The sequence below is a fragment of the Oncorhynchus clarkii genome, chromosome 28, assembly GCF_045791955.1.
Source record: "Oncorhynchus clarkii lewisi isolate Uvic-CL-2024 chromosome 28, UVic_Ocla_1.0, whole genome shotgun sequence".
Classification (NCBI taxonomy): Eukaryota; Metazoa; Chordata; class Actinopteri; order Salmoniformes; family Salmonidae; genus Oncorhynchus; species Oncorhynchus clarkii.
This window is the reverse complement of record NC_092174.1, coordinates 27,470,980-27,484,389: the sequence shown is the minus strand read 5'-3', so window position 1 is coordinate 27,484,389 and position 13,410 is coordinate 27,470,980. Positions and strand designations below refer to the sequence as shown.

The 13,410-nt window shown below is 38.9% G+C and overlaps 2 protein-coding genes across 2 annotated transcripts; both read right to left on the bottom strand.

Annotated features, from left to right (window-relative positions):
* Positions 1 to 576: 576 nt before the first annotated feature.
* LOC139387139 (forkhead box protein F2-like) lies at positions 577 to 3,864 on the bottom strand. Its single transcript, XM_071133162.1, has 2 exons — positions 2,394 to 3,864; positions 577 to 1,239 (listed from the first exon to the last, which is right to left on the bottom strand). The coding sequence occupies exons 1-2, from the start codon at positions 3,388 to 3,390 to the stop codon at positions 1,064 to 1,066; spliced, it is 1,173 nt and encodes a 390-aa protein (XP_070989263.1). The 5' UTR covers positions 3,391 to 3,864; the 3' UTR covers positions 577 to 1,063.
* A 5,888-nt stretch (positions 3,865 to 9,752) lies between these two features.
* LOC139387087 (forkhead box protein Q1-like) lies at positions 9,753 to 11,378 on the bottom strand. The gene has a single exon (XM_071133082.1). The coding sequence runs from the start codon at positions 11,187 to 11,189 to the stop codon at positions 10,290 to 10,292; it is 900 nt and encodes a 299-aa protein (XP_070989183.1). The 5' UTR covers positions 11,190 to 11,378; the 3' UTR covers positions 9,753 to 10,289.
* Between the last annotated feature and the right edge of the window lie 2,032 nt (positions 11,379 to 13,410).

Here is a 13,410-nt window from a genome sequence, read left to right as displayed (position 1 = left end):
TAAATTAGTACTAGGTTTCAGTTGTATGTAGTATGGAGAAGGTGAGCTGCCTGTGGTCGTAATTTTAGCTATGCTTTTTTTTAAGACATCAGATTTTAGGGATGTGGATTCGCTTGGCTCTCGTGTTTTCCCCGATTCACCATTCACCAGGGTTCCCATTCTCATTGTTGCAATGTAACTTTACCTTTGAATACATTTCTAATTGAAATGTCCATCTAATATTCATGTTTCGCAAGGCTACTGATTGATAACTAAATCAAACATTGCATTTGTACAGTTTATGCTGAATAATACATTATAGGTATTAATATGTTGTGTAATTATTTGTAAACAGTGCATTCATTGAATTAAAATAATATGCTATAACAATAACAACAGTTATATTAAGGTTTGCAATAACAAAAACAACATACCAAAACACCTCATTGTCATAAAGTGGTAAAATTGTCTCAAACGCAATCTTGGGAAATAATTCCCTTGCTGTATACATTTACCTTTGAATAAAAACTAACCCAAACAGTTTTAAAATATATATATTTATTGGCTTGCTGTAGCCTACAGCGAAATCTTAAAAAAAAGAAAACTCTGGGGTCTAGAAGTAAGTGCAAATAGCTAAAGATAACCCGGGGTGAATGTGCATGTATTTTTAAGTAAACACATTTAATGTGGTTGGATATTACATTTTATCCATGTCGATAACTGGTACTCACACACTAACCTACAATATTGAATGATACAATAACTTCTGAATAGATCATGGCATGGACGAGCTGTCTGAGCCGTGATTGACAACGTGTTGGACAATGGCAATACATGCATTTTTTCAATTTTTACTTCATGCACTCCGTCGTTTTTAAATTCTCCGGAATGGTGTCGTGACACAGACCTTCTCAGAGACAAATAGAGTGCCCGACGTTATGTATATATAGCCTACATTCCCCTAATTCGTCTTAGATATTTGTACCGGACTTGGCAAGGGACAAATGGTATAAGCGTATAGCTTGTATATAGTGTAGTTCATGTGAGCTTCATCCAAGATGGCAATGGTCTTATTGCGTTTATTTCACATGATGCATGGCTTGACATCCTGACAGACGCTCTGGTGATGGTGATGTAGCTGGTGATAGTATGATCCACTGGCAGTCGCCGGGTGAAACGAAGAAATTCCGTTAAAGTTTAAAAAAAGATCTTTCCTGTCACACACTGGCGATGAAGGGCTTGAGTATCGAGATAATCCCACTGCAAACAGATGGAAGAGACGTGACAGTCAAACACCAACCTTGTAAATACTATAACAACTTATTCTAATACACATAATGACTGCAATCCATGGCGTGTGTTTCAGCCTATAGGTACCAATATTTGGACGTTGTATTTATCTAAATGGAATATACTCCATTTATTTTTATAAAATGGTAGGCTTGAATTTTTCCTTAAACATGCAGATCATTTAGAGCATACATGATCACGAAAAACAAACGAATTTATGAAACATTACTTTTACAATGTGAAAATAGTAGACCTATTTGCATATTTAAGGTTGGCATTTCAGAATGTTGTGAGTGTCGTTCTATTTTCATCACATTTTAAATATATACCATAATTACTTTGCTTTCTATTTAGTCCTGAATTTGCTTATATTTATTACGTACACGACAGTATTGAGATAATGCTGCTTTAGCCTAATATCTGTAAAATCTATAACTATTTCAGAAACAGCAGTGGTGTTTCTGTTGAACCTATTTATTTATTTCAGTAATATTACCGTTATACCATTTATGTGTTGTTCAATAAGTGTAAACCTTTCGGAGACCATTAAGTAAAGGTCACATGTTCACAATGGTCACAATAAACCATTTTTATAGATAGGTAAAACTGTATTCAGTGTTGACATAGATATATTGTTGTATATTAATTTACACATAATTGGGTGTTGTCATATTATTGTCATGTCACATATTGTTGTTTGGAGCATTTTCAATAAGGACTTGAAAATAAAATCTAGGCTACGTGTTCAACTTTATTGGGAATGATTCTGTTAATCTTGGCAATAGCATTTGCTTTAATATTGTTAGAAATATGACTTTATTGTTTATATTTTTCGTCATATTTTCATAGTTCTGTAATAGTCTTTTGGTCATAAGTGGACAAGCAGAGTAATGTCCGTGTTGCCTAACTAGGCCAGATGTCTACTTCCCTCTGATTCGCAATTTGCAATTGCCCATCTCGACTACTTACAAATAAAATAGCTCATATAAATACGAACTATTTAATGCAAACTATCCATCGGAGTGGACGATTGGTTGTATACGAGTTGTATATTTTATAATTGGCCATATATTGCACAAATTAAAGATTGTGTTCGCCTATATTGACAGGAAAGTAAAGCCTACCTGAAATGTCAGATGAGTCCCTTCCGTTGTGATGGATATAGCTTTGCTCCAGAGAGTATGGGGACATGCTGGAGTGCAAGGCGGAGGATGTGGGACTGTTTGAGGCCAGGGATTGCTGCTTGATATATGGAGACATACCAGGTGATGCCCAGTGTGAGGGGGCACTGGCGTAGGGAGAAGCACTGGCGTAGGGAGAATGACAGTCCAAAGTGCCCACTGCCATCGCAGCCGGGGAGGTGTGCAAAGGGCTACTACTGCTGTCCGGGCAGTAGTCTCCATTAGACGCCACCTGACAAGCCGCCATGTAGGTGGACCCGGGGCTTGGTGACATATGAGGGACATGATGCCCTCCACCCAGCCCGTCGTAGCTCCCTGGCATCGTGTTCCCCATCACGTCCAGGTTGTAACCGTTGGCATGACATGCCAAGGACGCGGAGGGGTTCTGGAAATCAAAGTTTTGGGGAAGTATCGACGCTCCAAAACCGATGCCATTCATCATTCGATACATTGGTTTCAGAGCTTGGCATTTCCTACGGAATCCGCGAGGTCTGCGACGGAAGGATCCCTCCTCGAACATAAACTCGCTGCCCGGGTCTATAGTCCAGTAGTGGCCCTTCCCTGGTCTGCCGAGGCCCTTAGGCAGTTTGATGAAGCACTCGTTTAAAGACAGGTTGTGCCTCACTGAGTTTTTCCAGCCCTGGTAAGACCCCATAAAGAACGGGAAACGGGCCTGAAGGAACTGATATATTTCTGCCAGAGTAAGCGTCTTTGTCGGGGAGCTTTGGATAGCCATCACAATGAGGGCGATGTATGAATAGGGCGGTTTCTCAGGTCGCCTCAAGCCAGAGTTGCCCTTTTTCCCTTTAGTTGATGCATTTGTTGAGCTCTCCGCCACTGGCTGTGCGCTCATCGGTGTGGCGTGCATCACTCCGGCTGCTGGGCTGCATCTCAGAGGATGAGACGGCACCAGATGTTGCTGTGAGCTCTCAGTCGTCATGTTTGCGTCCACTTTAGAGACACAGAAGGACACGTGTAGGCTACGACCAATGCCTTGCTCGACTTTTGTTCCACTGACCTGAAATGTCTAATACTGCCCTGAAATGTCTAAGAAGTAGGCTACACCAAATCCTCTTCAGTCAGCTACTTCAGACGTTCTAGAAAATATGTTTCCAAATGGATAATCGAATAAGTTAGTGTCCAGTGGCGATTCACTGCACGTGTATTGCTGTTATAATCAGGAAAAACAGCTGTGTATCGGTGTGGCCGCTGCTCCAACTCCGTCTCACTGTGGCCATCTCTGGAAATAACCCTTTAAGAGGGGAAACATAAAGCTCTTCGACTTTCCTGCGCATATCCCACTCGGCCAAACAAAACTCGACCACCTATCAATTCTTCAATCTCTCTCTGCCCTATAGATCCCGGCTAAATCCCTCTAAGAAATCGCTAGGATCTCCAGATCCAACCCCTGCCAGATCTGGCCTCCGTCCAGACATAATTCTAGCAAGAGCCACACATAACACAGTGCAGAGCAGAGGACTAACAGAGACCTCCTCCCACCCGCTCCTCACAACTCTAATACACGCAATTACACCATTTATCAAACTTATTTAGACACTGCAGTCAACACTGCAACAGCCAAAGGATGAAGGCAATGGTTCCAAATTAACTATGACACCGCTTGCTTATATACCAGAGACAGAAACACAGTATAGCCCTATTCTATTTAGTAGAATTCTAGTTTAGTTGTACAATATATATACTGTGATAGTATTCTAATTAATTAATTATTGTGTTCATTCATGATGCTCTCTGTTGTCCTTATTCAAAATAGGTTGCGCTTGAATGATAGCACATTGGACCTATGATGTACTTGAAGATGGAAAAAAATACAAGAAGAGTAGATAACTACAGATAATAGTATTTTGCTGAACAGTCAGAGCTTCTTCGAGCTTGCGGTTTTGTCTAGCAAAGGTAATAATAGTCCTTAGTTGTCGTGTTAATTTGTTGGGGGATGTTCAGGATAGGACTTTGCCATGAGTGGAACCATGCTTTTTCCATCAGGCGCTGCCAGTATACCACACACATCGCGCGAGTGTCAGTTTACGGGCTCGAGCCTGGATCATATCCCCCGAGAGCTGAATTAATTGCACAGATCCAAATGAGGTCTTGGAGATAGATGTAAATGTTTCCATATTTATAGTACCCTAATGATGATGATTATGATGTTATTTTGTTGTTATTGTTCTGTCGTTTTGAGTTTATAATTATTTAGAAGCTAAACAAATGAGTCTAGGCCTTATAATGTACAAGAGGAAACCATGCATGCATGCAGATTGTGCCCATATGCTGGGGAACATTGTACCATGCGTAATGCATACACAATGCTTGTAAGGAGATTATGTTTGGGGAAACAAAAGAAGGTCAAACGAAAACTGGTAGGAAGTGTCGCCTCTACCAATTAATGTGATCAGGATAAGTTCAAATGAAATTCAAATCAGTTCAGGCAATCTAAATAAAAAAATAATCGAGGAAACATGGATAGACGACACCTTTGGCTGTACATGCAATATAATTTAACCAAATATGCATTTATATTCCTATAAGGGAATACAGGAAAATAACAAAATGATCAAGTCAAAGATTTAATGACGACATTGAAGCTATTTGGAGACGCGGTGTTAGCAATTTGTTCTACCCGTTGAATGTGTAATAACAGTAAGGTATTTTAAGCCAATAGCTTTGATGCAACAGTTAGAAATGACAAGCTCAAACTCCTAACCAAACAAGGATGTGGAGATAAGATCATTTTTCATTATAAAAACAAAGGTAGAGAACATAATCTCCTCAGAATTTCCGGCAATAATAACCCCGCTGCGTTCAGGATGCACAGCTGGTTCAAGGAACTTTTTTGTCTCAGTCACAGAAGAATACTTGGAAGGTTTTGAAAATGTAACGCACAGAATGAGAGATACTGCAATATCGTCTTGGTAAAAATCTAACAAAAAATCGATGTGGACTGAAATCCACTTAAAGTCTACATCGTGATTCTCCCTCACCCTGCTCATGTGTCTCTATTTGAGGCGTCGGCTATTTGTAACTTCAGACAGAATATATATATATATATATATATATATATATATATATATATATATATATATATATATTTATATACTGAATGTCTGTATCACACACAGCAAGCTTCTCGGACACAGAAAAATACTTTGGCGTATTTCTGCCCCAATACAGGAACCAATTAATAATGACATTTGTGCCACATTAATAATGATAAACATAATTTATATAAAGAACATCATAGCTGAATGTATTATTATTGTTGTAGTTGTTATTATTATTAGTAGTAGTAATAGTATGCCAACTTATTTTTGCAAATAACGATAGTTATTAATGATTCTTGTAACGCAGTAGGCCTACATATGAAGTTGCCTACTGTGATATTCGTAACAATGTTAGTTTAAATCTCGAATAATATATATGAAACATTTGAAGGGATATAACTCATGTTATTGGATCATTGGTCCCGCTATAGATGACCTGCAGCTTATAAAGGCTTCATAAAGCCTTCATAAAGACTTCATAAACACTACATAAATGTGTTGCAAATCATATATAACCTTATTTCATGCTCTATAAAGGGTTCATAAATGTGGCATAACTGTGTGACATAACCAGCAAAGTCAAATGTGACATAACCCACTATGTCAAATAGGACATAAACATGTGCTTTATAAAGGGTGGCATAAGCAACGCTTAATAAAGACTCTAGAAATCATATTAACCTTGTCAAGCATCTTGGTAGAGCATTGCAACGCCAAGATAGTGTGTTCAATTCCCGGGACCACCAATATGTAAAAATGTATGCACGCATTACTGTAAGTTGCTTTGGATAATGTGTCTGCTAAATGGCATATATATTACTCTAAAACATTTATAGTTTGGCCCAACCTCTTTCCGTCTTGGTGCATAGCCAATATTGTACCTGACCTTAACTTTCCCCATAATGCTGTGCTGCAGGATGACACGCTCGAAAGTGCAGTCTTGCATAGCAAAAAACAACAACTTAGTAGTGCATTTTAAATCAGTTTTTCTCTTTTGCCTAATTCATACATTTTTTTCCGCACATTTGATTATCTTGCATTTGTTTTCCAGGTTTCGGATTTACCCAATTTTTTTCTGGCTTTCTCACACTTTTTTAAATAGAGAAACCACAAAATTAGATTTTCTGTGTTCACAACAATGCTTAAAATGCAACCATGGACCCTTTAAGAGGTCCGGGAAAAATCTTCGAAACGTACATTTTTGAGTGTAGTTTCCCTTTAATTCCCATTTAAAGCATGCACTGTTGTTTGGTTCACTGGTGTTTCTGCAGTGCAGTAAGCCCCCATGTGATGGTATTCGCAAATCAAATTCCCACTTGTGGTGCCACTGGACAGCAAAAAATGTGTAAGTTAAGCGTTATCTATTGTAATTTAATTTAGTTTGTAGTAGTTAAGCAATGAGTTATATTACATAGCTACCTCAATCGTTATTTCAAATAATTTTGGGGACTTCACAGCAATTGCTAGCCAGCTAAGTTACATAGCTAGCTAACTATACCAACACAAAATGTAGCCAACTAACAGGCTCAACTAAATACAAATCCCCCAATAAACATCAATGTCTCATAGTCATGTCATGAGATTTGTAAATTTAAGAGGAATCTAATAAAACGAATCAAAATGAGTTTCTCATCTCCCCCATTTAGAGTATTTCTGGTTCAGCACAGAAATGTCCTTAACCAGATGGTGTGGCAAAGGTATTTTCTAACAGACCTGCTAACTTTCTTTGTGGTTACTTTTAAGGTTGGAACCTCCAGCAGGCAGAGACAAGAACCATCTGTCCACCAGCTCAGGGACAAGCTATTCTATTCGTAGCCCTGTGTAATGTTCAATGTAATTGCATTGCTGGACTTTTTTAGACTTAAAGTATTTGTATTGTTTTAAAAATGTAAAAATAATATTTAATATTTATTTGTTTTAGCTGTTAGTATCTGTTAGTATGTGTTATGAATGACCAAAGGTGTCTGACTTTAAAGTAAGTTCAGTGTCATGTGATATAGAGTCCTTATGGATGTGTTATGATTGACCGAAGGAGTCTCACTTTAAAGTATTACAGGACACTACATACATTGTCAATAAATAGATTATACATCTATGGTTCTCATGATCTACAGGTTGCTGTACGGTGTGAGAGGTATTTAGATGGGTTGATGGACCAACAAAGCCTGAGTTGAAGTGTGTGTGCGTGTGTGTGTCAGAGCCAAGATTATTTGGAGTAGTCCTACCTGAGACTACCGCAACAGGCATTCCTCTTCTGTTCCCATAATGGAGACTAGGGCTTGAATACAACCTGTTACAAAGGTGGCATCCGTTTGTGGCTGATCTTTCAGTGGGGGAGTGGGTGAAGTCAGTGGCGGAGTGGGTGAATATGTCAAAGACCTGACTGGGCCCAGCACCTGCACAGTATGGCTCATTATATTGTTGTGTGCTTGTTTGTGTACTGAGGAACATGTATCTTGGTTCCAGAATAAAGACACTTTCAAGTTCCTTATGTTGAATTTCCTTTTGTAGACTACAGTACATTTAACGCTATTGCTCACACATCATATACAAGCCTGGGATATCAACCATTCAAACCTGGACCTTAGTGGGAGTGACTATATAATTCAACGGGAACGACCTTACTGAGTCAAGTATTTGTCATCAGGCATCAGCAAAAACATTACACCTGGTCGTCACTAGTTAACCCAGCCACAAAGTCAGAATTGTGGCTCAACTCTGCCCATTTCCACAATTTAACCACACTGCTAAACTTATGCCTAACCTAACCTGAAATTAAGACCAATAAACTAATTTTTGTCCTCGTACATTTTTACAATTAAGCCCATTTAACTTGTGGCTGTGCTATCTAGTGGAAACCATTCCCCCTGGCCTCAAGGGAGAGAAAAAACAACAGGCCCTACCTTCCAGCTAGCTAATTAGCAAAGGACAAAGGACAAAGCTATTTATTAATGGATTTACCGAGAAGAAGAAAGACTACACCCTTACAGCCTATGGTCAATGTGTGTCGCGCGTGTGAGGAAAACTATCCCAAGAAGAGTTACCAAACATCTCTTTATTGCCAAGACGTCGGGCCGATAGGACAGAAGTGCAAACGACACGTGGCAGAAGGTGTTGTAGGAGATGATTGGCTGGTAGATTATACAAACGAGTAATGCTTTTCAAGTTTGATGGTTTGGTCTACCAGCCCTTAGGTGTAATGTGACTATGACTTCAAATTAAAGAGTGTCTGCCATCTTTTAGCACAATATGTCACAATTTATAAAGCAGGTGTTTAAATCATATTTGACATAGTGGGTTATTTCACATTTGACATTGGTGATTATGTCACACAGTTCTGCGATATTTAGGAACCCTTTATAAAGCACGACAGAAGGTTATAGATGGTTTGTAACACATTTATGTAGTTCTTATGAAGGCATTGCGAAGGTTTTATGATGCCTTTATAAGCTGAACGTCATTTTTTAAGCGGGACCGGATCATGTTTAGTGATTTATTAAAGTGAGATGTGATATATAGCCTACCATTAGTCTACTATTAGCCTACCATTAGCCTAGCCTTTCGCAACCCTTTTCGATATCTTCAGGTCCTCCTTCCTTGTACTTCCGTCCGTCCTTATTTCCCTTCTCTGGCCTTTTTACCCTGGTTTCCCTTTTAATGTGTTTATGCTATTTCATACAGCGATAGTCTAGGCGAGACGACAATAGCCTATACTGTAAGAATATTTACAACATTATCAACGTGTTTCATTCAGCACATTCATTGTTTGAGTGCTGACAATGATAGGGATACGTTTTGAATGACAGCTTTCAGTCAACGAAGCCTTACGAATTAGGCATCATGTCACGCGCATGTCCCAATCAATTTCAATTTGACAGCGAGCGAATAAAATTAGCCTAATAATATGTCGCCTTGATAGAAATGGTAAAGCAGTGTTTTGAAAAGGGTTGGATATTAGACCAAGTCGATTAGGCAATTTTTACATTTATTTTTAAAAGCACCTGCAGGCCTACAACATACAGTCAGTCAGTCAGTGGTTTTGACGGTATGTTGGGATTTAGTCATTCATAATTAATTTCTCAAAGGTTCCCTTCATTTTGACGTTTTGAATATCATTTTTCTTGCAAACAACTTGTAGGGCAGATATCTTGTATATCTTATTTTTTCACAATCTATGCGCTATGGATTCAATAAGATAATAAAGATAGAAACACATCACATTTCAAAGTTAAAGTTTCTCTTTATTACAAATATTAATCGTGTTTTTTAAAATAAAAACATACAAACAGCTCGACTAGCACAAATGACATGCCAAATGTTATAAACAGCATGTTCTGAAGCTCAACTGATTGTCGAAAGTAACAACTTTTCAACAAACCAACGACATAAATAGCCTATAATCTATACATCATAAACTGTACACTGTATAGCACAAAAAAATGCCCTTGATTTAAAGGGAAATTACCACAGAACCTCAAAGGAATGACATAAAGCCTACTCCTTCCCACACTAAATGTCCATACTAAAATGCCCTGATGAAATAATACGACGCCCTGTGTAGGTGACTGGTTGTCCACATTTAAGGTAATGCAATAAAATGCATTTAGTTGATACACAATAATAACTAAAGTACACAAGTGCAAACTCAGTGTTTTCATTCCATTTGCTACACCCCTCGGGTCCATTATGACAACAAACGTTCTATTTCTAATAGGTGGTAAACGTCAGTTTTTTTTTAAGTAGTTGGCGATGGTACTGTAGAGATTATCTGGTAAACTGATTATGCCTTTGAATAATATTCTGCGGGGTAACTGTCTTTGCGATTGTCCCTCTCTGAATAAAATCCACCACCGTATGCCCTCAGCACATGCGCAGCGTATGAGTCCACATGGAACATCGACTGGGCGTGATGTGGCAAGGCGACAGGTGATCCTCTCATAATGTGTGGCATCATCTGAGTGTAACCGGGCCACGGTAATGCAGCAACGGTGGGAGAATCCTCTGCCCACTCCTGTCTCTTGAACGGTTTGCTGAGGATACTGTCTATAGCGAACGAACTGGAGAACTTGGCACTGCTGGGTCCGGTTTTAGTGGCTGGGGGTGTGGATGTGATGGTGACTTGCGCGTTCTCGTCGGCAGCATGGTCGGAGACGTTTTGCTCTTTGCCTGTCTTTTTATTGATGCGCTTTCTCCTGCGTCGGAACACTCCGTCAGCGAAGGTGTACTCGCTGTGAGGATTCAGCATCCAGTAGTTGTCTTTCCCCCAGGGTCTGGACGGGTCCCGGAGGACCTTTAGAAAACAGTCGTTAAGTGACAAGTTGTGGCGCACCGAATTTCTCCAACCAGTGTAGCTGCCCCGGAAAAATGGAAACTTTTTCATCAGATAGTCATTGATCTCTGCCAGAGTCAGACGACCAGATGTTGAGTCACGGATAGCCATGGCAATCAGTGCGATGTAAGAGTACGGAGGTTTTGGTCTCCGTATGTACGGTTTGCCAATGCCTATGCCGTCTACGCCGGGTGTGACAGGTGGCGGGCTGTGCGCCACGCAGTCCCCATCCGAACCCAACTCTTCCTCACCGGAGAGAGGCGAGCGGACGCTGCCCTCGGCATCGCTGCACAGCTCCTGCAAAGATTTCACCTCGTTGTGGTGGTTTCCACAGAATACTTCAAGTTTCATGTTGTCTATTATTATTTATCCTATAGCCTACTGCTAGTTTTCTATCCAAATTGTATCAGAATCTCAAGTAAAAACAGGCACGTCCTCAGATGAAGTCTTGTCTTGTGCGTAAATGTGTCAAAACGCAGACCGCTTTCTGTCAAAATATCCTAGAAGTACCTGATGAAGTCACCGTCCTCATACCTTTGGGTTCACTAGCTCGTCTCACCTCCCGTCTGTCTGGTGACCTGTTTATAGCACAGGCTCACCTCAGTACCAACCCAACTAGGCGGGGCTAGATGATGATTATGGATATTTTGGAACAAATGAAATATCATGCACTCTCAATGTTTATGACACATCGTAAATCATCATATCTATTTTTATGTAAGTGTTTTTTTGGAAATACGATTGCGATGAATACCCCTTTCACCATCCTGTTTTCAGCATAACAAGACAAGTATATGCTACCTTTCATGTGTAACTCGATCAGGCTGTGAAAGTAGACACCTCTGGAGAATTTCACCTGAGACAACAGGTGGCGTTATTTTCCTTTCCATCCGTTCTGTCTAGAAGGATACCATCATTATGGAGAGTTATACCTGATCCATTATCGTTTTGTTTGAATTTTCAAATGTTTCAGTTTGGCCATCATTTGTCTGCAGATGCACTTAATAATGCCCTATTTGATGCAAGCAGCCTCCACTGATTTTTTATATATTTTTTATATAGAGATGCTATACAGTGCTTGTATTACTTTGAATATTATTTTCCCACAGTTTCTCTACTCTTTGCCTGCTCTGCATCTAGGAAAGAAAGCATTTCGTCAAACAAATAAGAGCTATCTCAGCTGTCAATCATGGGGACATCCCAGAAGCACACTCATAGTCAAGTAATTCTCTGTAAAGTCAGCAGTAGGTTAATGTTACTGTAAAAGGCTGAAAAATTAAAATGCCATTATAAATAGTTAACATTCAGTTGTCCTATGCTGGTGTGTGGTAATTCCATACTTATTAAACTATGGTTAATGTAGAGAGGACATCACAAGCAGTGTTGGGGATACTACTCTGAAAATATAGTTTACCAAGCTACCAATTACTTCACACCAAATGAAGTTAAGCTACACAAAAGTTACCCCTATGAAAACTATAGTTTACTCAACTAAAGTTACCTTGAAAAAGTAGTTCACTACATCCAAACTACTGCGTTAAAAATGATCATACAGTATGTAAATCAGAAATGTCACAGACTACAAATTGCAAGAACAGATATCTTTGTGGTCATATGTTAACAGAATGTGTAACTTAGCCTATTAAACACAAAAGCAATGTGTCAAGTGAAAATTAGGCAACCATATTTAATCACATTTTTGCAAAAAAAGTAGTGTTGTTCCGGTAGTTAGCTACACTGCTACATAGAAAAAAAGTAATCAACTACTGAAAACACTACCTCAATTTGAATTTAGTTGAACTACCACCAAGCTACTGCAAAATGTAGTTTTATTACTCGTTGAACTACATGTTCAACACTGATCACAAGGCAGGTATTAAGGGCGGGCGGGGCTAATGGTTAACTCTTAGTGAGTCTTAAGTTGTTTTGTCTTGAAGAATATTCACACTTGTGGATTTCAGTGTGAAGAAGACAAAATAAAAACAACTCGTTTTAAAGTGCAAAGTGACACTTTCATGTGTTCTCATGATCACACATCAAAACACTTTTTTTGATAGAGCTGAAAGCATGTTCATGCCAACTCCAGCACCCACGTAGAGACCAATGTTGTTGTGTGAGTCTTTCTTTCCTAAACAGCAGCAACTAGATTATTTACCTGTGTATACTTGTTCCCCCTTGTTGCTGTGGTACTGAATGTTGGCCTCTTTTGATTAATTACTTATTTTGATTAATTAATTTATCTTGAACCTTTTATTGCAGTGGGCTAAATCAGGGTCACACAGAGTGTTTCTTGATAGTCTTAAACAAATCTACTTTGAATCAAAAGTATACAACTCACACACATGATTATGGTCTTAACAAAAATAAGACACCTCTGTACCATGTCAGATATATAGCTGAAATGTTTTCAATTTAGATTTTGCATTCCAATATTACACTTTATATACAGTATCAGTCAAAAGTTTGGACACACCTACTCAAAGTTTTTTAAATTTATTTAATTTTTTTTTTTTTTTTTACTATTTTCTACATTGTAGAATAATAGTGAAGACATCAAAACTATGAAAAAACA

Coding starts and splice junctions, on each gene's coding strand:
- LOC139387087 (XM_071133082.1), bottom strand. CDS start 11,189: ATGAAACTTGAAGTATTCTGTGGAAACCACCACAACGAGGTGAAATCT.
- LOC139387139 (XM_071133162.1), bottom strand. CDS start 3,390: ATGACGACTGAGAGCTCACAGCAACATCTGGTGCCGTCTCATCCTCTG. Junction 1,240..2,393: donor GGACTCATCTGACATTTCAG/GTAGGCTTTACT, acceptor ATCTGTTTGCAG/TGGGATTATCTCGATACTCA.